The 26280-nt window shown below is 32.0% G+C and overlaps 1 protein-coding gene across 1 annotated transcript in view; it reads right to left on the bottom strand.

The window, feature by feature from the left end:
* LOC131849982 (steroid receptor seven-up, isoforms B/C) overlaps positions 1-24096 on the bottom strand; it is a gene marked incomplete at its 5' end in the record, with an annotated part of 108759 nt that extends 84663 nt beyond the window's left edge. The window contains 2 exons of the mRNA XM_059200119.1: positions 5869-6018; positions 23799-24096. Coding sequence (XP_059056102.1) covers positions 5869-6018; positions 23799-24096 — 448 coding nt within the window. The remainder of the gene's footprint in view (positions 1-5868; positions 6019-23798) is intronic.
* Positions 24097-26280: the final 2184 nt, after the last annotated feature.

Below are 26280 nucleotides of genomic sequence, written 5' to 3'. Positions count from 1 at the left end.
ACAGTTTATAGTTTATTCAGATCTTTAATATGTGTACACGTTAAAATTTTATTTTACTTTATCAAATCTTGAATTATTTTTATATAATAATTAGCTGTAGTAATTATGTCAAATAACATTTTCAAAGCCGCTTTACATACATATAACTTTGTCAGTGAATGTTGGAATATTAAATTTTAAAGTTTAGAGTATCTGCACGGTACTGTATAAAAGTAATAATACCTATCTCTTTCAAAGAAAAGCTGATCGATTTCCCTCCAAATTGAATTTCATTAAAACTCATCCCAAACGCCCCAAGGGGAATATTGGCTCCGATAGCAGAAATCTTTCTAAATGACCGGTACCGCACAAAAACTTATTAAGATATTCCAAACAATGAGCCCTGTGATTGATGCTCCCTAAACAAAAGGTGTCAGCCATTGTTCACTCCAAGTGACGGACGAACCCTGTGCTTTGTTTAGATATACTTTTATGCACTTATTTAATAAACCGGTTACATTAATGTGGTTAATTAATCAATCGCTGTGTGTGCTTTGTTTAATTTATTTTGCACATCAAACTTTGTGAGAACGAGCCGGACTGTTAGGATTTCAATAGAAAATATATTCCTAATGCCATTTGTTTTATTATATACTAGCTGTATTTCGCGTCGTTGCTCCCGTAAACTAAATGTTTGTCATTATAAACCAAAAAAGGAATATAATCTATTTATAATATTATTACAGACTTGCTTAAGTATATAAATAAGTACTTACACCATTCTAGTCCTATTCTAGTAGTTTAGTGGTAAATATGAAATAAAGAGTGTCTTTATTTCTTGTTGACCACTAAACATTAAGGTGAGGAAAGACAATATTTTCTTTTTTACGTTTCATATCTTTTTCGCCTAACACAATAGAAACAAATGTCATTGTGATGTTTAAGATAAAAGCCATTGAGCATTAAATGCTGTTTCAATTTTATATAATAGAGTATGACCATTATCTGATATTAAAATGATATCTGTAACAGATCACAGATCACATTCCATATCACAATCAACACTATTCGGTGGTAGCGAACAATCTGAATGGAGCGCTAAAACGTTTTAGAAATATCAGCCCCACACAACAAAGTTAGATGAAGAAAAAATTGTAACAAAGGACGCGTCGACGCTTCTAATCTCAACCAGATCTACAAGTTTGATATAAGACGATTATACAGCGACAAAGAGGCACACTTGCTTTTTTTCTTTTCTATTAACAGTTAATCTTTAAAAAGGTGCACGGATTCTGTAACGTTTGCACCTTTCTTTTGTTTGTTGACAGCAAACAAATCGTTTGTTGGGCAAAATATGAGGGATGCTTGGCCGAAACGTAATGGGGTGCTCAAGGGTTGAATTGAGAGCAGCAGGTTACCGTGTCCTTTCCGGTGTATGGCCTTTGTATTATCTGTACGGAAGTACCAGTTTGAATAATGCTAATGATGCCATTGCAATGGTTGTGATATATAACAAAAGTGTCCGACAGAAATATACATTGGTTTTCACAACTGGTTTGTCCTGGATCGATTAAATTAACAATGAGTGAAGAAAAAAACTGTTGTTTATGCATATGTTATGCGATAAAATCAGTATGAGGTGGAACGGAATAGATAAAAGTTTGACTTCTGCCAATTTATCGGTAGTTATTTTTTTAAATATTCATACTGGTAATAGTTTTAAAATTTGATTATCATAGGAAACAATCTCTTCGATATAAAATATGTACATATTATTTTTTGTATATGGATTTGTAATTTAGTGGAAATTATATGTACATAATTTTCTAGTTTGGTGTTCGGAAATTGTGTGATTTATATATCCAATCGCTTGCAAAGCGTTAATTGTTAAATTAATCTTTCTCTAATTGTTATGTTGGAAATAAACGTATAAATAAGAATCGATTTCATTTTATTTAAATTATACTTATTTCGTTATACACAAGACCTTTAGGTTAGATAGAGTTGTATGTGGCAAATTGATTTATTTGTATTTCCAGTTACGATAAGGATATATGTTTTCAGAATTGTATATTTCAATAAAGAATGTAAAGTAGAGCGAGTAATATTTATATGGAAGATTAAAAATGAGAAAAGAGAAATCAATGTAAGAAATATAGAGCGTAGATAGTCTTAGATCAAATTTATCTATATTATTATCCTACACAATTTTATATTAAGTACTACGGCGGAGTTTCTTTTGAGATCTAGTTTCTAACTACATACCGCATGAGTGTTAGATATTGTTCATTATAAAGTGAATAAATGCCTATTCTTTGTTTAATTTGCTTGGACTAAAAAGTATTTTTTTTTGTAAGTTTGTTGTTTTTTATTGGTACGCCCTTAGGTACTTCTCGTGTTGACAGATAAGCTATGAATATTTCTGTAGCATTTATATTAACAAAAATAGAAATTCGTGTGACTGTCAAATCAATAGATAATCCAAGCATATAAATATCTGGATTATCGTCTACATTACAATCAGATTTTGTTATTGTACGAGTATTAGTGTTGAGAATATTCCGACTTAAAATTGAACAGGTGTACGGAGACTTTTGTGTAATCAGTGACCACAGCGGGTGTCCGGCGCGTTATGAACTCTTCAACCTCTGTGCCCTCCCCAACAGCGCTTCCTTTACGAGCGAGGAAATCACCTCGGCCTTTATGTTATCTTAGTACATTAAACACCTGTTCTATATTTGTGCATGTTTTTGTATATTTAATTCTGCATTTGATTTCTTTATCAGTTTTATATCGTTCTTATTTTAGAGACTGATAGTTTTGCATTGTTTTTAATAGAAATCTTTGTATTAAGTCTTTTACGTGGAATCTTTATGTTTCCTATACCGCTAGTTTCTTACTTTGCAAGCAGTGATATAATTTCAAGGCACAATAAAATGTTGCTGTGAAATTATAGCGTTCCAATATATTTTGTTACAATGTTACATTTTTTTGAGAGCGCGAAAGAATAAAAACTTTCCCATAATTAATATCATATTTGTTACTAATATTAACAAAAATGTGAAAGTTAATCTTTGATATCTTATGTTTGTTACTTAATGCATTAGTGAATGGATTTGTGTTATATTTGGTATCTAAATAGATATTGTATAACTTTTATCATAACTTATACAGGCAGAGCCACGCGTGTTAACATAGAGAACACTGTTCATTTTATACGTATCATAAAAAAAATCTAATTAAATATTAATCAATCAAATGTTAATGACTTGGTAGTAACACATTTTATTAGTACCAAATTTGTCAAACATAAGCAAGGACATAAATTATAGAAAGAGTGCGTCTATATATTATTAACATTTGAATAGGAAGTTTTATGCTCAACATTCATTTGTAAGAAATAAAATCAACACAGATTTTTAGGATGCTATAAATTATTTATATTTTTATGTAACTAGAAAGGCTAACAAGTTGACAGACCACCGCATGGAAAACGTCGGTTGGTAAACGTCGCAGATCACATAAAACCATAGATATTCTGTGAATTAAGAGCATTTATCTTTAAACTGCAACAATTTACTAAGCTTGATGGTAGAAATAGGTGAGCCAGAGTTATCTACGCAGACAAGTCTATACAGAGAGTATAACAGTAAAATAAATTTTGTTTGTTACGTAACCGTAATGTGCTCATAGTTCGACCCATCAATAAAATGTATTCACACACTTTATAATTCTCAATATGCTTTTGAAGACGAACATTGTCGTATACATCATAAACTGGCGTCCAAGGCTCATTTGCTTTAAACACGGCCTTGACACGAGCAATAGTTAACATTTACACATTTGTTTCAAAATTTGAATCGTTTAAAACAATAGCGTTTAATTTTTTATACTACAATCATTTGTTCACTGAAGAACTATTTGTAAAGAAAAATATAATGTCTGGACTATGGAAAGCTATTAGTAGTTTTTTTTAATTTTTTTATGCCTAATTCTAATTCCAACGGTATACCTACGTATATTTATTATATATATATATTATGTTTTGTGGTAAGTATTGTAGTACTCTACTAGTAGATTCGTTCTCTCCGTTGAACATTAATCTAGAATGCGATATTTTAGTATAAAAATTTTTAAATTTTAGCAGCCGCAGCGGGTTTGAGTAATAAATAACTATCCTGAATAGCCAAATATAATGATAATCTAACATTATAATATTTAAAATTAGTATAATAGATATCGTATACACTAATAGTTCAATTATTTTATTTCTTAGAGCTGTATACAATAACCAGTTGGCTCATTGACGCTTACAAAGACCCTATACGAGGTCAAATCAGAATCATAGTCGTCTATATCATCAATCAAGTAGCTGTCTCTAAAACAATAAGCGACTTTATTAATTCCAGCGTAATAATAAGCTATTACAACTAGTAATTTTATATTAAGTTCAATCGTCAACATACTTAGACGAGTGCCCTTGGCGAGTCCGTCTAATGACTCGCCATGATTAATGGTACCACTAATTACACTTGTGACAATCAATGTATCTTTATTGAGCTTTTTGTACTGGCCACTTATATTATTATTAGAGATTTTTACGTTATTAATGAACGAATTTATTAGTCGTGTGAAGTTAATGATGTCGCATGATCATGATATAATATAGTAACTATTTTGTCAAAACAAACCTTGGTAGGTTCAGTTGAAAGTGAATGAAGATAAAAATGTAATATATATACATGAGAAGCCTGTAGCAACATTAAAAAGCTGTCCGGTTAAATTCAGTAAGTACCTAGTTGTAATTTTACAGATATTTTATCAGTTACTGGATTGTTTGATTGAAAGAAGGAACCTATCATTGGCCTCATATATATCCCAATTAGCTATACTACCTGAGTTGGATCTTAATAAATTTGCTTTTGCTAATCAGAAGAGAAGTTAATAACAACAAAAATTGCTAAAAGCTAATTACTACTTAAAGAGAAATATTCAACTAGTCGGAAATTATACATTTACAGTTTCACCAAGTGCCAAATACATTTTTCATGTTAGTGAGTGTCCTTTTAATCAATAAATTTAAATTTAAAGACTTGCCTAGAAAAATCGTCTTTTTAAGAGTGATATATTGAACAAATACTATTTAAGAATGTCAGCTCTACAACTTGAAAGAAAGAATTAAGTAATATTCAGAAAGTTTATACCATTATACATACTACTGGTGTAAAATTTGTTGATCTATAAATTCTATTACGGTTTCTCTACCAATAACGTATTTACTTGAAGAATATGACTTCATAAACATCAAAACTACATAAATTGGTTATATTTATTAAGACGTACTCTACAGAGTATACTCGTATACTTGATAGTATTATAAAATGGAGTATATTATAGAAAATTATATTAAAATTTTATTATAATGTAATGCATTCAAATCGAAATTATATTTATATAATATGTCGTAAATTATTGTCAATGTACAAAGCATATTAGACTCCCTTTTGTAAGACAGCGTGAAGATGTAATAACATTACTATAAGAACCGCTTTGTCGACACTTAAATTCCAAGAAGCAATTAAAGTAGCAATAACGAAAGATTTTAAGCACGTTCGCTGAGTAATGTCGAGGCTGTAATATTAAAACTTATATTACATAGTACTTACAGAGTAGCGTAAAGTACCGGCGAACAAAAAGAAAACTTTAATAACACGGGTTTTAAATGTCTCAATATAGGCATGGACGTTAGTGTTGGTTAGTTTATCCATATATTTAAGTAGAACAGAGCAAAATTTTAGTTTGTTATTACAGTTTAAAATTTTTTATGTTTGGAAATTTCAAGGGATCATTCTTGGCCCTTTGCTTTATTTAATATATCACTGAACTCACCTTCTCTCCTCATGCCCATTTTGAGACATTTCCTCAGTCGGCAGTATTGGCACTGGTTTCTATGATGCTGATCGATTGGGCAGTTCCTATTGCCCCTGCACGAGTATGTCAGGTTTCTCCTCACGGACCTCTTGAAAAATGATTTGCAACCTGTGGGAGAGATTTTGTTATATGAAATGTATGGTGATTCCATTTTGATGATTTTGGTCTTTGTTGAATTACGAAAGGATTTTCCCGTAAATTACTACTATTGTAATAACATAGAAACGAAAAAAGAATATATAATTTAGCGCAACTTAAAAAAAATATTCCTATATCAACAAAAAACGCAAAATCGTATATTCATAATTAAATTGATAAATATTTTTAACTGCTTTGTTCATCTATTGAAATAGTTTATAGACAGTAGTAATCACTTGTTAGTTAAGCTTGTTAATACATTTAATGCTATTAACATAATCCCATATATCAATGGCTACTCGATATCAATAATTTGACGATTCGTATGGAAGCATCAAATCGAAATGAATCTATGGAACAGTTAAAATACCAACTTAATGATCTAAAGACAGTTAAAACCACTATCATGAATATATTAAACGTAAACATTAGAATAAGAAACAATTTTAGTTAAACAACGGACTTAGAAACGTGTTAATGTTTAAACATTTTCATGTTTATTTCGAAGGCGATAAGATTCAAATTAGTATATTAAGAAATTCACTGAGAGCAAATTAAATTTGGCGGAATGTGAAAAAAATTTGATTATCGTTAGAAAAATTATAGCATAAGAATCGCAGTAAATTACTTAGTAATGCCAATGGATGTCATTTAAATGTAATCATTTATAGAAGGTTGTCATGGTTAAAATAAGGTGCCTCAGTCGTTTTTACTAATAAAATCTTAATTTCGTAGTCTCCCAAATAAGACCTTACAAATTGGTCTGATAATTGAGAAAATATATCTCTAACTTGTGGGTGGTAGAATTGTAGAAATATAGGAAACGCGATGATATATATATATTATTGCTTTATATAATTTAAAAATTTAAATGATATGCATATCACGGGACAGCATGATTAGAGTAGCATGTTTTACATTAAGCTTCCCACTTGCATGCTTGTCTCTCGTTAGCTTACACGATTAATGTACGTACAATAGTAATATTTTGAATTTTCATAAATTATATGTGAATATTACAAATTGGTTAGCATGTTGCTTCATTTAATTATAATATTCAGAAGTTAAATTCCGATTTATGAGGCGTAGTCACGACTGTTAGACTACTTGACAATAAGTATTTCGAAAAAGCAGTAAAAGTTAACGGCGATATGTTTCTAATGCCTTCTATTATTTATTATTTTTATGCTTAAAATTAGATTTTGATAAAATAAATTTTAAGTGTTAGAAGCAAATTAGATTTATTATATTACATAAGCAATATAAATTAGCTATTTGTTAACTGATTGGACAGATTCTATTACGAAGACATAAATATTTATTTATTCTTAATTATTAAATAAAAAGACATTACCATTTTTTTATAAGTAAATTAATTACTATGTTCTAATAAGCAGGATAACTTTATGTGCACATAGGCCATCTATCGTATGATAAATAGATGCTAAAATTAGTGCAAGTCCAAAAATATAATATTTCTATATAAAGTGGCACCCTATTCTATGTTTTATCCTAAAAAAACAGACGAAGGCGCAGAATACAGTTAATATATTAATATTTTACTAATCATAGAAATATAAATTTGATTTGACTAATGATTAATATATATTTATTATTTACATGTATATTTTTTGTTAGTACCTAGTACCTACCTAGTATTAGGTTTTAAACTTTCATAAAAATAATTTTGTATTTCTTTTATCATCCAAATGCGGGATTAAACTCTTGAACATTAATATTCAAGAGATCGCACATTATTAATTTAAACAGAACAATTGTATTCAAAATCAATACCTAGATTATTTAGTTTTATTCAATATCGGATTCTCAAATAAGAATGTTTACAAAAGGCAGGTGAATTTGGTCACAAAAGCAAAATATTTTCGTATTTTCTTCGCCTTTCTTACGATACCGTTAGCTAAGCTTCGCTCGCGTAGCCACTGAGATAAGGTAGACTACACATACCCACTGTGACTTGTTGCATACGGAGCGGTTGAAACGCTGTACTTGTTTGTGTAAATTTATATTATAGCTGTTACTTCCGACTTCGCGTGGAAATAAAATATCCAAAATAAATGTAGCCTAAGTACATATTGAACTTTTTCTATTAAATCAATTACGTGACCACACAGTTTAAGGGTTTCATTTAAATATTTCATCTTAAATCTCTGTCTTGCTTTTTTTAGAAAATGTATATTATACGACTAACACGATTTTTTATGTACACAAGGTTTTTACGGGTATTTTATCCGTAAAATCATGACGAGGCAAAACTACCCGTTTTTATGTTTGTGTGTTAACGTTTCACGTGAAAATGTCTCTAGAAGTATAAAATAAATATTTCGTACATTATGTTGTTAAATATGGTTCAACATATAAGCCATACAAAACATATATCATCAGTGAGTAGAAAATAATAAATTTAATGAATAGTGTCAAAACACCACACAGAATTTCTTTCATTCCTTAAATATTATAACTCGCATTGTCATTTACCAAGCAATCCGATTATAGACTTACTGATTGAGAACATCGAAAGATAAAAAAAAATGTACTATAAAAGTATAATACTATACATAACACACATAAAGAACTGTGCAAACATTTCAGAGGTAGCGTTACAACCGCGGCGTTCCCCGGTCTGCGCAGAGCGCCCTACCCGGGGCCATAGTCTCCCAATTACCACTATCGTTGGGAACATCAACTCTTGCAAATTGTATTCCACAGATGATAGCGAGTGCATTGACATCGCGCGGGTATGAAGTGAAACTCTGAACAATGGCAGGGATGAAGATACGAGTAATACAGACTCCAACAATGAATACTATATTTATGTATAGAAATATTGTCTCATTGTATTTATTTAAAAAAATATTAAGAAAAAGGAACAAGTGTACATTCAGTTGCCTGGAGGAGATGTCCGAAAAACACGTTTTTTTTCGGACTACTCTAATGCTGTTGTCCGCAGCTGGACTTTACAGCTTCACCGGACGATGGGGGGCGTGCAGATGACACTGAAAACCTACGGAATGACTTACGGAGTGGCTGAAGGCCAACTCCTGCTTGACGGATACGACTTTAGTCTGAGGGCACCGCTAAGGGTTGAAACTCGGCTTAGGTCGTCATAATTTCGATCCCCGTTTTAATAAGACGGGGTATCGATAGGTATGGGGGCCCCTTCATGTGTTATTATTTTGGAGGACTAAGACATCATGCCTATAGATACTAGAAACAGCTTATAAAGCAAGTAAGCTTTGTAAGTAATTTTTGTCTCTTTATTTGTGTCATTCGATATTCAATGTGTTATGGCAAACCTCATTTAAAATTTACTACTTGTTTTAACAAAAAAATAATTAAGTCGCGAGCTCAACAAACATTTATTGTGCAAATTCTTTATTTACAAACAAAATAAAGGAGATGGTCTAAGACCAAGTGCGGTAAGTTGCCCGAACCAGTTGCCTCAACATAACGCCATTTTAAATAAATAAAAAACAAATGTCATCGACGTGATTCTCGCGTACTACGTTTATTGGCCGAGTAGATGGTAATATCAGTAAATTGCAGGTGATACACAGCCGGTCACACTGACCCACTTAGCAGGTGCAACGTCACTAATTGTTTAATTATTGTAAACACAGACATTTTTATTATATAACTAGCTAACGCGGCAAATGTAGGTCCCTGCAAACCTACATTTGCCATTTGGAAGGGGATTGTTAGTAATATAGACTCATGATCCCATTACTAGCAATGTATCATGTTAGGTTGACCTCCACGCGGTTCCCCCTAGACACCATCGTGATAAATTCCTGGTGAATTTGTCACGATGGGCTAACTGACCTGACTTCATGTTCATCTTATCATCCTCCACTGGTGCCCCGCCAGCGTAAACCGTTAGAGCAGGCGGGTGCACCATTCATACTCGTAAGCGTGTGCTGCTTGTGGAGAGTGGTCTGTTCGGGTTACGAACACTGATTAAACTATTTGCTTTTGCGATAACATATGCTGGTCACCTCTATTCTCCAAATTTTGAATTTAGAAATTAATCTGTATTATTGTAAACATAACAATATTTATTTGAACAGAATACAAATTGAGTTTCTTGTCAGTTCTTTTCATCTCAATTTCTCTATTAGTAGTGAACTACGTAACTACGTAAATAGTTTTTTACAGTATTTTGTCTTTAATATCATCACGCCAGGTTTTTAGGGGTAAGCAGAGAGTACCGAGTGCTTTAACTTATATTCTCGCCCACATGCTCCATTCACTTTCACAATTCATATCCTGCATATTTACATGTTAGATCTTTAATATTACAAATTATGTCATAATTCCCAGACATCGCAACAACAGACAGACTTACGACCATCGTAAAGTTTGCATTATGTAAGCGAGATGACAACGCACAGACAGGCGAACTGTTTAATTTGACTCTATTCAAGATAGCTACATATAGCAAATTAAAGACAAAATGGGAGTCGTATCGTAACAATATTTAAAGAGCATGAAGGAAGATCGTAAACTGGCAAGAGCTCATCGTGGAAAGTGGCAAGAGCTCCACCGACAAGAGCGTATAGTTCTTAAATTATGAATGAATGAAGACATTCAAATTTGGATGTGAATTTATTTTATGCCAAATCTGCAGTTACTTTTTTGTACTGTATATAGGTAGTTAATTGAAATTGCAAAACAAGATTGATTGATAGACCACTAGATGGAAAGTATAGTAAAGATTCGATAGACGGACTAGGTGGTCTAGTGGTATTGCACACCGCCTTACTTCCGCTCGCGGATTCGATTCCTAATACATTTGTATTGATGAGTATGATTGTTTGTATTAGTCTGGGTATTTTATATGTATATTATATATGTATTTACGATAAAAAATATATTTAAGTATTCTATCAGTAGTTTAGTTACTACCTATAACACGCGCTCTGTCTGTGTGAATTGTCCTAGGTCGTTATAGTTATTAGTTGTCAGTTTGCTATTCCAATTACACAAAAAAAGATTAGATCTTTTGTGTGTTTGTTTATAATAGAAAAATACTGGACTGATTCTAAAAATACTTTCACCAATAAATAGCTAAATTTTCAGCTAGAAGTAATCTAGGCAAATCCACGGGACATAGCTAGTTGTACAAACGGTTACTTTCGGGTCGACAATTCTTGCATACAAAATGATATTAAAGCGTTACGAAACTACATCCAATATTTTCTAATTAAATTCTTCTAATTAATGTATTAATTGTAGGGTGGGTAGATATAGAAATTAGTTCTGAAATTGAATTAGAAGTGTGTCAATTACGTGAGTTCATCATTCACTGGAGTCATCAATCATTTGAAAAATCATTAGCACCTATGATATAGGTTATCTCGGAGAGTCGCCGGTTCGATCTCGGTTGTGGCCTCGGGTTATTACAGATACCGTATTCTCGTCAACCTGTTTCAATGCTGTTTATATTTACTAGTTTCTGCCTGCGGTTTTGTTTGCATAACCATGCTAGACCGATATAGAAGCTATATGCTTTTCCATCCAAAATGCTAAGCACTCATACAATAATATGTCAGAGGAAGAAAGGGGAATTGATAGTAACAACTGTTAACCTTATTGCTAGCAATGTACCATATCAGGTTAATCTCCACGCGGTTCTCCCTGGAAACCATCATTATAAATTCCTGGTGTTTTTATCACGATGACCTGACCTCATGTTCATCTTAACATCCGCCACTAGTACCCCGCCAGCGTAAACTGTTAGCACAGACGGTTGCACCACTCTATTATCATCCATTAAAAATATAGCACCACCCTTACTTCCGATGGTCGCGAGTTCGATTCCTCGTACTATACAAATAATTGCATTCAAAAGTATGGTATTGGTCCATTCAAAGTGAACACAAAATATACATTTGTTCAGTAAATTTATTTTCCTTTCTAAGAATCTTAGTAATGCAAAAATTTTGTAGTAATTTTCCACGTTTATTTAAGAACCGTTGCAACGAAGTTGCATGCCGTTATATTATCCTTGCATGACTATAGACTTTTTGATATAATAAAACTCTGCTGAATGGTTAAAATAAGAATAATAACCTGGACAATACACACAGTGTCATCTAGTCCCAAACTAAGCCGAGCTTGAATTATGGGTACTCTAGAACTGATATGAATATACAGTTACATTTTTTTTGTAAATACATACATACGATACAAATAACTCATGAATACAAATGTTTGTACCGCCCGAGGAATCGAACCCACGACCATCGTAAGTAAAGCGCGTGCTAAACTGATAGCTCCCAAGGCCGTCATTTAAATTCATAATAATATTATATATGTAAAAGTGAATATATCTGTCTGGTTGTGTGTTTGTTACCTTTATATTATTGTGCGAGGAATCGAACCCAGGACCATTGTAAGACGTGTGCTAAACCGATAGACCACCAAGGCCGTCATTTAAATCCATAATAATATTATATATGTGAAAATGAATCTATCTGTCTGCTTGTCTGTTTGTTACCTATATACGATTATACGGCTGAACGAATCCTAATGACATTTGACATGAAGATAAATTGATTTACGACCTCGGTGATCTAGCGGTTTAGATACCGCTTTACTTCCGATGTTCGCGGATTCGATTCCTCGTACATTCATATGAGTATGATACTTTGTATTATTCTGGGTGTTTCCTATGTATATCATGTATGTATTAAATATATATATATATAATTTTTTTAGTACCCATAAGTTCTATTTAGATTGGAACTAGATGTTGGGTGCTGTGTAAATTGTCTTAGGTTGTTATTATTATTATTGTATTACACACGTCCATGTGTCTATAGGCTATCTTAGATCTTAACAGTAACAAACAAATTCGTGTTTAACAACTTAGTTTAATTATTTAAAAAAAATCTTATTTAATAAACACCTACACAAGCATATCGATATAAACACAACCGAGAAATAACTGCCCTTAATCATTTCATTAAGTCAGACACAAAAGAAGGAGTCTAATGAAAAATTACTTGGTTTAATGACTCCGGCGCATCGGCTTAATGATCTAGGTCCTGTTCCTGGGAATGTAGCGTTTGCAGATGTATAAATTAGTGCGGACCGGACATATTGGAAATAATTAATCGCGACTCAATAATACACGCATTAAGTAATTTATTATTCTACAAGCTGGAAGCTTTTCGTGGTGTTGGAGAATGATGGAAAGAATTGGCTGGAAAGATAAAGTAAGAAAAGTAGAAGGATGAAAGAAAAAAGGCAGTTCATGAATACTATAGAGAACAGACGAGGGAAAATGTTATCATACTTGATACGACACGATGAATTATTATTGATGGTAAAATAGAAGGAAACAGGGGGAGGCGAAGAGCTGTGCCTTGGACACAGAAATTAACATCAAAGAAATTAAAGACAAAATGGGAGTCGTGTTGTATCAACATTTAAAGAAGATAATGGAAGATCGTGGAAAGTGGTAAGAGCTCCACCGACAAGTACCTTAACTGTGCCACCGTTATCTACCCTTAAACTTGTAAAGAGCATGTTTTAAGTTCTTTTTTGATAAAAAGGAAAAAGCTATTATTAAAACATGAGTGAGAAAAAAATATCGATGAAAATCAAAAACAAATTATCGAAAAACTTGTTACATCTAATAACGAGATATGAGAGCTGCTTTATAATATAACTTGTCAATAGCGCCTGTAAATACCACATTAAACATCCAATATTTCACAAGTTATTTATAGTTAATAAAACAGTTGACATGGGAGTAAATCGTTTTTATAGATAAAAAAACGTAAATTCTCGATTTACGACGTGACAAACTTTGTACAGTGCGGGTGTATATAGCCTTAAATTTACAAAATGACCGTAAATGTCGTACATTCGAGTGTTTACCTTATTAACGCTTAGCGATAGTGCTTATTTAATTCACATAAATAAAATATTAAAGTGAGTCGAATTTTCATTAAAAAAGCCGCGTGGAACGAAACGTCTTCGCGTCTGTGAGTTTTATTGACAGCTTTAGTGGCGAGCGAGAGCCACACACGCGCCGAACGTGGATTCAATTTAAAAAGTGGAATGAGATAAAAATAAATAAGTTCGGAAAGACACTTATGTTTAGAGTTGGTCGTAAAGATAGGGTTAACTGCCACAGTATCGCGGGACAAAACATACCATAAACTGACCGGTTATAGAGGCTCTAGTGGCGATGGTCCCCGCATCGAGCACGGTCGATATCGAGAACGTTTTATCAAACGCATTAAAGAACCGATACATATGACAAATTTCTTTAGATGTACGCTATTTCAAATTTTATTGAGTATTAATATATGATAATATCGTATCATAAATTTGATAACTATAACTGCTTATCCCTTATAAGCAGATATAAGTTATGTATACAAATTCATCTATATTTTATCTATAATTACTGTTTCTATCTGTTAATAAAAATCTGCCTGTTTATTTTTAATATCTAAGGAAATTGGTGTTAGAAATATGTTTGATATTTCTGTTTGTAAAAACTCTATTAATTTCTATAGAACATTTGTATAAATTATTTATCGATAAATTGACACATCGTCACATCTCGTTACTAAATGCAGGTGTCAACTGCGATCACTATTGTCGCTCACGGACGCGAGCATTTAAGTCAAAAGCAGCGCTTCGTTGAAGAACTTTGTCGTTATAACACCTATAAACAGTTTTAGTACGATTTACTCCGGTGTAAAGATCGGTTTTATTTAGACAAGGTTGTATTGCAATCGGCGGGAGGTCCAACTGTTAATAAAGTGGATTTGTCGACATCAAAATAACAGTTTATGGTCGCGCCACTAATGCGGTTTATCGATACAGTAATAATCACTGATAGCATTAAGCTCTAATTTATGTAGAGATTATAGAAAAAAAATTGAATTTGCATATGTGTGTCCTATACGATAGGGATATATTAATAGGCAAATATAATAAAACTGAAGAATTTATAGCCTATTTGGTTCCAGACTCTCAGAACTGATTGTCAACAAGCTATCGCACTCATGTAGATACCGGTTGTATCGTCTGATAAAAATATTCAAAATACTAGTACCGTCAGTAAATCACTAAATTTCAAATACCTAATCATATTTATCGGCTATAGACAAATTACAGAGAAAGTATAGACATAATGTTACGTAGGTATATTGTTTATCAAAATCATTTATTACCATCAGTGCGTTGTGGTCTAGTGGTTTACTACTAATTACATGCAAAAGATTGTAGTTCAAATCTAGCCATAGCAAATAAAAAATTTTTGTTTATATTGCAGATAAAATCTCCGGTGAAGCAAAGACCGATATCTAAACAAAAATTAATCCGGTGGTGAGTTTGCCCCGCATTAAGTTGGATTAAAATATGCTTTGCAACATTTATTCAAAAGAGCAGCACACAAGATTCTTGCTTATTCTTCTTGTGATGAATTTGCGTTCTGAATGAGGGGGAGAATTAAAAATATGACTATTCAAAAGTGCTTGTAATGGGTTTAGTTGAATAAACAATATTTCTATTTCTATTTCTAGAAATGTGAAGTGTCATTTTATAAACGACTTGTGCATTTGACTATCCCATGTCTCTGACTATCCCATTTGGAATAATAGTCATGATAATATGTGTTTGTTACCTATTGTCATGAAAAATAATTGTCTCTACATAAGGAAAAGAAAATAACACTTTTAAACTTTTTCTTAACTTTTTTGGGGGAGTAATCTTTAAATTACACAAATTCCCAAAGCCGGGACTATAATTATAGTATACAAATAAATATATAATGTCTGTTTGTAATTTTAAATTAACAACTTATCACTAAATTCAGATGAAAGTGTGTATTTATAAAACTTACATAAAAAACTAATTAAAAAATGTTGTCTGTCTATTTGTTCTTGTTCTCTGAAATAGCTGGATTTTGGCGGGACATTCATTCGCAGATAGCTAATGTTATAAGGAGTAACTTAGGCTACTTTTATTTTAGGAAATTTATTTATTTTAATTTGAAAAAGTAAAAATCCACGCGGACAGAGTCACGGGTAACAGCTAGTGGGTATTAATTTGCGTATACGCACTAAAGTAGACATAACATAATTAAGTTTCTGGTACAAAATTGTCTTATCGAAGCATTTCTGTGATATTTTAGTCTTGACAAACCGAGGTCGCGACCCACTTGGCGCCAGTGCCTAATCTATACAACTGATAACACACTGGCCACAAAATGAGCCGATAGTTTATTAAAAAAAAATGCATTGTTCAGATGAAAAAAAATCCCATTCATTAATATTTGTTTTGAATCGGAATTACTTATACTGTATGTAGATTATAGGAATTGAGAATTAACCTTACTAATACCTAACTAAAATTATAAATGTACTAGCTGCGCTCGCGGCTTCGCCCGCGTGAAATGTATAGCCTATGTGTTATTCTGATTTATAAGCTATATTACTGTAAAGTTTCATCATAATCCGTTCAGTAGATTTTGCGTGAAAGACTAACAAACATCCATACTAACAAACTTTCGCGTTTATAATATTAATAATCAGATATTTGCTTGCACGAATGATCATTTTAATAATGCAATTTATATATATTCCATTCTATTTATATTTTCAGAACTTTTTAAATAGTAAACATCTTAGTAAATATAAAAATAATAATATCTCAGGACATTTCGTACAGCGCCATCTACGCCCAAGTTAAACCAAGTTTGTATAGGTACTAGACAACTAATCTAAATATATATAACTCAAAGGTGACGGACTGACTGACATAGTGATCTATCAACGCACAGCCCAAACCACTGGACGGGTCGGGCTGAAATTTGGCATGCAGATAGATGTTATGACGTAGGCATCCCCTAAGAAAGGATTTTGATAAATTCCACCCTTAGGGGGATAAATTAACGCGAGCGAAGCTGCTGGCCAAAGCTAGTAGATATATATTTTTTTGTAAATACACAGTTTATATAGAAAACAACTAGACAAACAGATAGAGAAAAAAGGCCAAAACGATGTCGCCACAAAGGAAGCGGCAGATGTTATTATAACAAAAAAAAAACAAGTAGAGATACAAATAATTATACTCATGATTACAAATGTTTGTGGCTTACGAAGAATCGAGCCGGTGACCATCGGAAGTGCCTCCCTCACTGTCCTAAACCGCTAAACCACTGACGCCGACAATATAAAGGTATGCTGTTTCAGGTTTATATAGGCTACCGTACCCATTTACGATCAGTCGGGCCGTATGCTTCTTTGCCACCATAGTGGTATGAAAACTAGTTGAAGTGTTACACACTGTCAAAAAACTTTTTTGTTTTAATTGACTGCTGTTTTTATTATTCTAGTAGTGAATGTAGATCCCCGAGTAGAGACGCGGGATACTGCTAGTAATTCCCTAGTATTGTTTGTTAAACTGAAGTTTTTTTAAGTGAAATCTATATCCTAATACAGGATGGGATAATATTAGGATGTAGAAATTTCACTTAAAAATAGGGTTAGGATTTTTCGGTCACGAAAAAGCGTTACCATGTGAGGAGGGGTTAGATCGTGTTGTAAGAGAAAGAGATGAGAAGTTGATGGTGGTAGATAACACCTTATATTCAAATTCTAAAATCAAGTATTTACACATATTAGCCTATTATTTATATTATAATTTTTTTACCACCGTCCAGTCCTATATGCTTCGACTATGTGTCCCATCACACATTGTTTATTTAGTATAATAAAAATTTTAAATGTCTACCCTGGGTCGTAACTAGTGTTAGGATTGTGCAAGACACTATGAATAGCTTGTATCGTTAATTATTTTAATTCCGACGCGTACTAAAACGACAATACAATGGTGAACAAAGGCGTATGGACGATGGCATTTCGAAAGATGTTCAATTTCAATATTGCTAGCTTCAACATTGGTAGTTAATTTACATCTAAAAATATCTGAGAGTAATTTACATTTATAGAGTTTTGTTATTCTTTTACAATTGTGTTACCCTTCGATCGAAACCCGTACAATTCAAACGGGAATCGAAATTACGACGGCCAGAGTCGAGGTTCGAACCCCAACCGGTGTATTTAGACTAAATTCGTATTCATCAGATAAGAGTTGGCCTTCAGCCACTCCATAACTCCTTCCGTGGGTTTGGAATGCCATTTGCACTCGCCCTATCGTCCGGTGAAGCTGTAAACATCAACTTCAGCCAGCAGCATTAGAATAGGTAAAAAAAACTATACCTATTTATATCTATATATATATCTATTTCGTTCAGTTCATTTTAGTTTATATAAAAAAAATATACACGTACATTATTCACCCTCGAGGACATAGCTGAAAATCAGTGTTTTGCTCCTTGAGTGATTCTCCACACTGAGCTATGTACCAATTTTGTATTGCTGTAGCACACACATGCAGGTTTACCCTTACTGAATTGTTATATTGTAGGTACTTGTCACACATATTTTGTCATTATTAAATCTTATCTGTAAATTGCTTTTTTTTTTATTATAAAAAAAACAATAGAAATTTCTATTCTCATACTAATATAATAAAATAATTTGTGTACATGTTTATTAACTTTTCACGAATAAATGTTCAGCCGTTTAGTTGTCAAGAGGCTATAAGCAAGGATGTCATTGAACTTGACATAAAGATAGATTTAATCACGCGGACGGATACAGTCAATCTTTTATCTCAAAAAGGGCAGACGAAATCGCGTGTCTCATTTAGTCGTAACACACAGTCAGTCAAACTTGAATTTATTCTCGATTGCCACCATCTTATTTATTTTCCTAATTTATTTGTTAAACTAGCTACTCGCCCCAGCTGCGCCCGGGTGCACATGTATCATACATATAAACCTTCCTCTTGAATTCCTTCCACTATATATATAAAAAAAACCGCTTCAAAATCCGTTGCGTAGTTTTAAACAATTAAGCATACATAGAGACGGACAAACAGCGACAGCGACTTCGTTTTATACTATGTAATGATACACTACAATTAGAAATACAGTAGCATAGAAAATATACCTAGTTTGTATCATCGTGGTATAAACAAAAAAATATACGATGGCCTCGGTGGTCTACTGGTTCAGCACACCGTTGGTAGTTCGATTCCTCGCTCGGTACAAACATTTGTATTCATGAGTATGTTTGTTAGTTTTGCTCTGGGTGTTTTCTATGTATATTATGTATGAATTTCCAAAAAAAAGTATAACGGTTGTCTAACAGCAGTACCTATAACATAAACTCTGTTTAGCTTTAGACTAGATGGCGCTGTGCGAGCTGTCGCATGTCGTACCAGATGTTATGATTAGTATTATTATATGGATACTTCAACTTATTTCCGTTATTCCTCACATAGCTATCAGACTTTCTAAGGCATTAGATTAAATAATTATCAATCAAGGATAAGTATGTCATTATCCTTATTCAGTATTAATGGTCTCTATGTATTTTATTTTATCACAATTGTGCAAGGAAGTTCTGTTACAAACAAATATTATACACCCTTTTTCCCCATAAACTAGGTTAAAAAGGTATTAATGATGTATTTAATTTGTGAGCCCAATTTTATTGAAATCCATTCAACTGCCGTTAAAGAATTTTAAACCTACGAAGAAATAGTAATAAGATCCTATTTGGTTAGTAAGCTACAATAGTTTAAACACTCTGGTGTATTACATATGCCTTTTATCTAATTGAAGTTTTTTTTTGACAAAAGCAAGTTTTGTTTGAGAATAAAAATCTTTATACTAAAAACAAAAACGTTGTACCTCTTATTATAAAAACTGCGTGGATGGAGGAGTATGAAATTTCGCACACTTATAGTTTATACAGAGAAGGAAAGCAGAATGCCAATATTTTTTTTAATTATGCATAAAAATACAAAAAAAATCATTAAAAAACATTACACACAGTACCATGTATTTCACACACACGCATATATACTTTTTTGTTTATATAACTATCAACCCGCCCCGGCTATGAACAGGTGTAGTTGTATTATACATACACATCATTCTCTTGAATCACTCTATCTATTGCTAAAAACTGCATTAAAATTTGTTGCGTAGTTTAAACATTCTAAGCGACGACAACGGAAGCGACTTCATTTTATACTATGTAAATGAGTCTATGGTCAAATTGAGAATAGACTAATATTGTTTGTCTTTTATATTATTTGTCTATAATATAAGTTAATTATGGTGTTTTCCAACCTCTAGCGAGCACTAGTACATATTGAACTTATAAATCAAAACATGCAGACAGTGCAAGGTCGTGTATTAGTGCAGTGAAATGTTGTATTAATTATATATGAATATATAATTAAAGTTAAAATACAATCTCGATTACATGGAAACCGAAAACTTTTGCAAAACATATCATCGCATATCACACATACTATAACCTACGCACAAACTCATAAAACTCCCATTCTGTTATATTAATGCATTTTAAATTTAATAAATAGTTCAAACATATCTAAAAAACTAAACACCGTCTCCGTCCGTACGTCCGCTACATAGCCAATGTTCATTGTTGATAATGTAACTATGTATAGGTTTAAAAATAAAGGCTTTTTAAAAACTTGCAAGCATTTGATTTTATCACTTACAAACAAACATCTAAAATGAAATATATATATAATGTTAATATAACACTAATCCTAATTCTAATAATATTATAAATGCGAAAGTTTGTAAGTATGATTTTTTTGTTACTCTTTCACGCAAAAACTACTGAACGGATTCTGATGAAACTTTAGAGTAATATACTTAGCTTATACATCAGAATAACACATAGGCAACTTCTACAGTTGCGCGGGTCAGCTAGTATAAAATAAAATAAGAATGTACCTGTCTTTATATAGTTAAGTATAATAGTTTTAAAATATAAAACGTGTTGGCAATTAGCTATAAGTTTATAAACATGAAAACAACACTTATTAGGTACAATAGAAAAATATTCTAAGTATAAAAAAATAAATGTTAACATTTAAGTTTTAAGTAAAATTAAAGAAGTAAAAAACAAACTTTAAAAGTAAATGAAAAGAAAAATAGACATTGAATCTTTGCAGCTCAAAAGGCAAGTTCATAATGGGTTACCGCTTAACCGGTCAGAGGTCAAGGTAGGTCTTTGGGACCAGTGGCTGACATAATGACTCCATGCACATGATAGAACTGTTATGTCATGAGGTAATACTTTGTTTATCATTTAGGTCACATCATTATTGTGTATATTTGAAAATATAATCCAATCTCACGGTGAGCAGAGCTTGTGTTTTGATACTAGACAACTGATATAAATACTTATATATTTTTGTAAATACATATATATAGAAAAAACCCAGACTGATACTCATGAATTTGTTTGCACCGTGCGGGGAATCGAATCCGAGACCATCGGAAGTAAAGCGCTGTACTAAACCGCTAAGCCACAGAGACCATCTATATAAAAAATCCTTTATTATATAAAAATGAATTGTTGTTCGTTAATCTCTCTAAAACTCGAGAACGGCTGAACTGATTTGGCTAATTTTACTGATTTTGAAATATTCGTGGAAGTCCAGGGAAGGTTTAAACGGTGAAAAAGTATGAAGAAATTGCATGTAAAATAGTGAAAACAACAATTATATTTTCTCATACAAACGGTTGACACCTGTCAAACAAAGTTTTGAACGCACCCTGTGTTCAAAAATTTATTGTGTATCTAAACTTCAAAAAACCTTTGAAATGTTTAATATTGAGGCGGAGCGGAGTTTGCGGGGTTAGTTAGTTGTAAATAAACACGATGTAATAGCACGTGTCAACCACCGCACAGATAAAGATGTTCAACGTAAAAGAAATCCAGTAAATTATATTAATTACATACAGAAAGGTAAAAGTCATTAGTTAAGAATTCCCAAGCGTTTCATTCAGTCTTATCTTAAGGCTATCGCGATAAAAATAATTATTTGGTGACACGAAACTTAATTATATTGACGTCACTCGTTTGTTTTATGTTCTGTGATGTACAGACACATTAGCTGCTTGTGGAATTTTTTTTTAAATAGTCAGATAATGCAGGTGTTGCCAAAACATCGGTATAATCGGTCTTAAAACGATTTTATATCCTATGTTACTTATTAAAAAGTATTTTTTATATTTCTAATATATAACTTTGATCCCATTTCAATTTTTTTTATATGTACAGTGTAAGTAATTTTTAATTTTTTAATATTATAGATAACTTTGATCATATAATGTATATATTAGAAGTTTATTTATTTAAATAAACTTAAATTGTAGCTCTCTTGAATAAGTGGTAGGTACATTACATCTACCTATTTATGTACTTAATTTAAATACCTCCTTTGTTGTAATAAATATAGTATTACAGATCAATAATACATAGGTATGTATTGTATATACTATTATATAATAGACTTATCCATGTATGTACTATTAAAGAAATAAGCACTTAATTAAAAAATAATAGCCAAATCAGTAACATATAGTACCTAATTCATAATTTTCATTTCCCATGATTGAATCTATCTATTGTTTTTCTTAATTGACAAATTTGTATTTTTTTTAAATGCAGTTATTTCAAAACTTAAGTAACAGAGCTGGAACTAACTTGTAGAAACTGCCATAGAGAGTTTTTTGAAAATTTAAAAATAGAACTTCAATTATTTTATCTTTTCTCATTATATTTATACTTCATACATATTATATATTTTTAAGTATATAAAACGTCTTTATGTATTTTAATTTAAATAGACTCTGTTAATCCGTAATAAAATTTATAATAGTGAAAAATACAGGGCTTTATAATAAGTATAGACACTTAAAAAAATAATGGGCAAGTCACGGCACTGAGGGTAAAGTGTAGTAACTCAAAATTGTCATTTTCCACGATGAATTAATTTGCATAAAAGTGAGCCCCTTATCTTAACAGTCAGGCTGTTTATGAAAACTTTCTCTTATTGCAATCAGATTAGAAATCTCAAACTTTGAGAATTGTTAATTTATGTTTTTGAGGTTAATAGGGGGATGATAAATTAGTTTAATATTTTTATTTAATTATGAATTCTTTTAATTTTCTAGTAAATATTGATATGAGGTAATTATAGTTATAATTTGTTTCTTTGAATCATTTGTATTGAATGAACTAAAGTTTACTTGTATAGATTTTATTTTTGCTAATTTTCATCAAACAAAAATGTGTAATAAATACAAATGAAGATTTGTTTTAATTTAAGATCTTTGTTGTTGATATATGATCATTATTTAGTTAAATCTACACTAACATTAAAATTATTTCAATACTTACTAAATACTCTATATTTAAATAATTATTTATATTTATCACAAATAAAAACCGTTGCATTATCACTATTAGATTCTTATAAGAATTTCAATAATGTAAACTTTAATTTTTTAAATATATTCACACATAGGTTAATTACTACTTGAATATATCCGTTTGGTAATATTTAATAGAGCACAGTAGACACATAAAATTTAAAACTGAACGTATTTCAAAATATGTTTAATGCTTACTAGGTTGACCTAATTTAAAGTACTCCTAAATGACATATATAGGTAATGTAAAACCGGCAACGCACCTTATAAGTTACGGTTCAAAACCGAAATGCACTTATATACGGCATATAACACATGCTAACGACATATAAATATGAGCACATCACTTTCACTTCACACGATTACGTACCCTCACAAGTGAACTGGCCGTAGTGTTTCCCCGAGGACTTATCCCCGCAGACCACGCACTCCACATTCTGCCCCTTATCCGTAGCAGAGGAGCCGCTCTGCGTAGACGCGGCCTGACTCGCGGGAGTAGACGGAAGGAGCTCGTCTTCCCGCCAGCTGCCGCGGAAGCCGAGTTCGAGAGGCGGGAGGTCAGGGCCCCTCGGAGGGCAAAGCCCAGGGCCTCCGACCCCGCCGTAAACTAGCGCTCCGTGCGTGATGATGCCGGTTGCCGTCACAGGGCAGAAGACGCGCGACGCGCTTGTGTGTCAAGGGTCGCGGTTCAGTCGCGACTGAGCTCAGGTCGGGCCAGGGCGCGCCGCTCCGCCATTGGCCCGGTGGCCCGCAGGGGCAGGGAGCGAAGGCCCCGCCACCTCGACCGCGGCCCCCTCCCCGCGGACGGGGGTGAAAATCTTTCAGTGGCCAAGTACGGTTGGTAAGAAAATTTATACTAAACAGTTAAGTTTCGATCACATTATTTTATTGTCATTCTGTACTTACACTCTTTTGCTTGTATTATCTTTAGAGTGTATAGCAATAGAGCGACGCCGCGATATATATTTATTATTAATTTCAATAATAATAACAATTAACATTTGTTATTTATTTATAATCTTTAATATTTATTTTACATTATTATATCGATAACATTATTCATAGAGTAAATAAAACAGTTTTTAGAAATGGTATGTAAAAATAATATTGAAGATATTGGATAGCTTTTCTTCCAGTCGCTACCTGAAAATCCTACTTTGTATCAACTTTCCCACTGCCTCCATATTTCTGCTCGGCTGATAGGCACTCTATATACTGCGCTACCTACATTGTATGTCTACTACGTTTACTTGACGTACTTTTAATGTGAATATGAACGGGTATCTAAGAAGGAAATTATGTTAGCTAAAGTGCTCGTTCTTTTACAATATTTTAGTATGTTTTGAGTATTGTAGTTGCAAATCTTGATAACTATTTAATTTTGATTTAGTTTATATACCTAGTTAGATGTAACATATCTGCTTACTAGTTGTCAACAGTTTCAATTTATATTACTAAATATAAGAAAAGTTATAGATAGATATTTACATATGTATCTACTACTTTTCTTATTAAATACCAACCATATCTTGAAGATTCACACAAAAAGTAATATAGGTATAATACCTACCTACTTATATGATTTTTTATGTGACTCTCCAAGATTCGGTATTCAGTTTTTCGAAGTAATTAAAGGTATTTTATATTAATATTTATATTATAATATGTATTTACCTATACTTAGTATTGTAACTTAATATAATTATATCAATACCTGTATTTTCAACATCACATTCAACTAAAATACATAAACAAACATATCATAAACAAGAGTTATGAGTCAATAGAAATTTTTCATTTAAACGATAAAGTGCGTTGAAAGAACGTTTAAAAACGGCATTTTAAACGCAACGCAGTACGCACTACTTAGATCCAGATCAATCTAGATCAGTGTCGGTAGGCGGCGCGTGCGCAGGGGCGTGGCCACATCGGAGGGGGACGAGGGGGGCGACTCGCCGAGCACTTGTCAATGTGACGTCCGCACGGCGTGACGTGTGACGTGTCATAATAGTCTCCTTGGAAGATTGTTTTTAACACGACCAAAAAATGAATTTCTAGCTGTGATATGTCTTAGATAAACTTTTAGAGTGGTATACAATAAGATGTTATTTAGTTACTGAAACAATTTTTAAAAATATCAGTTTTTAATTAATTTGATTCTTCACATCGTTTGCAATGTTTATGACATTCTATTCGAACACTATTTTTATATATATTTGATTATACTGAACATAACCTACTAAGACAGTATTTATACACTAATTATATATTAAGTGTATAAAAATATTGATATATCTAAAATAGAAAAAAAAAATCAAAATATCAGTTACACTGCTTTACATTTCGTAAAGACGCACTATCATTCCAAGATAGATATTTAAATACTCGTAGGTAGATTATCAATGAACAGTCAAATATAATTAGATATTGACTATATAGCTTGTCTTTATTTAACTAAATATTGTGTCGAGGAATAATGCGTGTTGTAATTATGAAAAAAAAAGATAAATTTTATTGCACTTGATATCTTTATGACGCTGTGGAATGTTCGAGAAGAATGTGTGTAATTTAAAAAAGGAAGCGACACATATACACACTCTCTATACTCGATGTTCCATTTTCAAAATTATGCATTTTATTTTTAAGACATATCTGATGGCTATTTGCGGTTTCAAACATGTATGTAGGTGCATAAAATATTATTTAGCTTATTTTATTAATGTTGTACATCTATTTATATTATAAAATACTAGATTAAATAGAACATTATAGACATGACTAATTTATTCATGAGATTTAAAATCTAAAAATTTTTTTTTTTTAATTTTAATTCTGTAGTTTATAATACTATT

Source organism: Achroia grisella, unplaced genomic scaffold (genome assembly GCF_030625045.1).
Source record: "Achroia grisella isolate CSIRO2021 unplaced genomic scaffold, CSIRO_AGI_Agris_v1 utg676, whole genome shotgun sequence".
In the NCBI taxonomy this organism is placed as follows: Eukaryota; Metazoa; Arthropoda; class Insecta; order Lepidoptera; family Pyralidae; genus Achroia; species Achroia grisella.
Note: the sequence above shows the minus strand (reverse complement) of the source record. Positions and strands in the feature narration are given on the sequence as shown.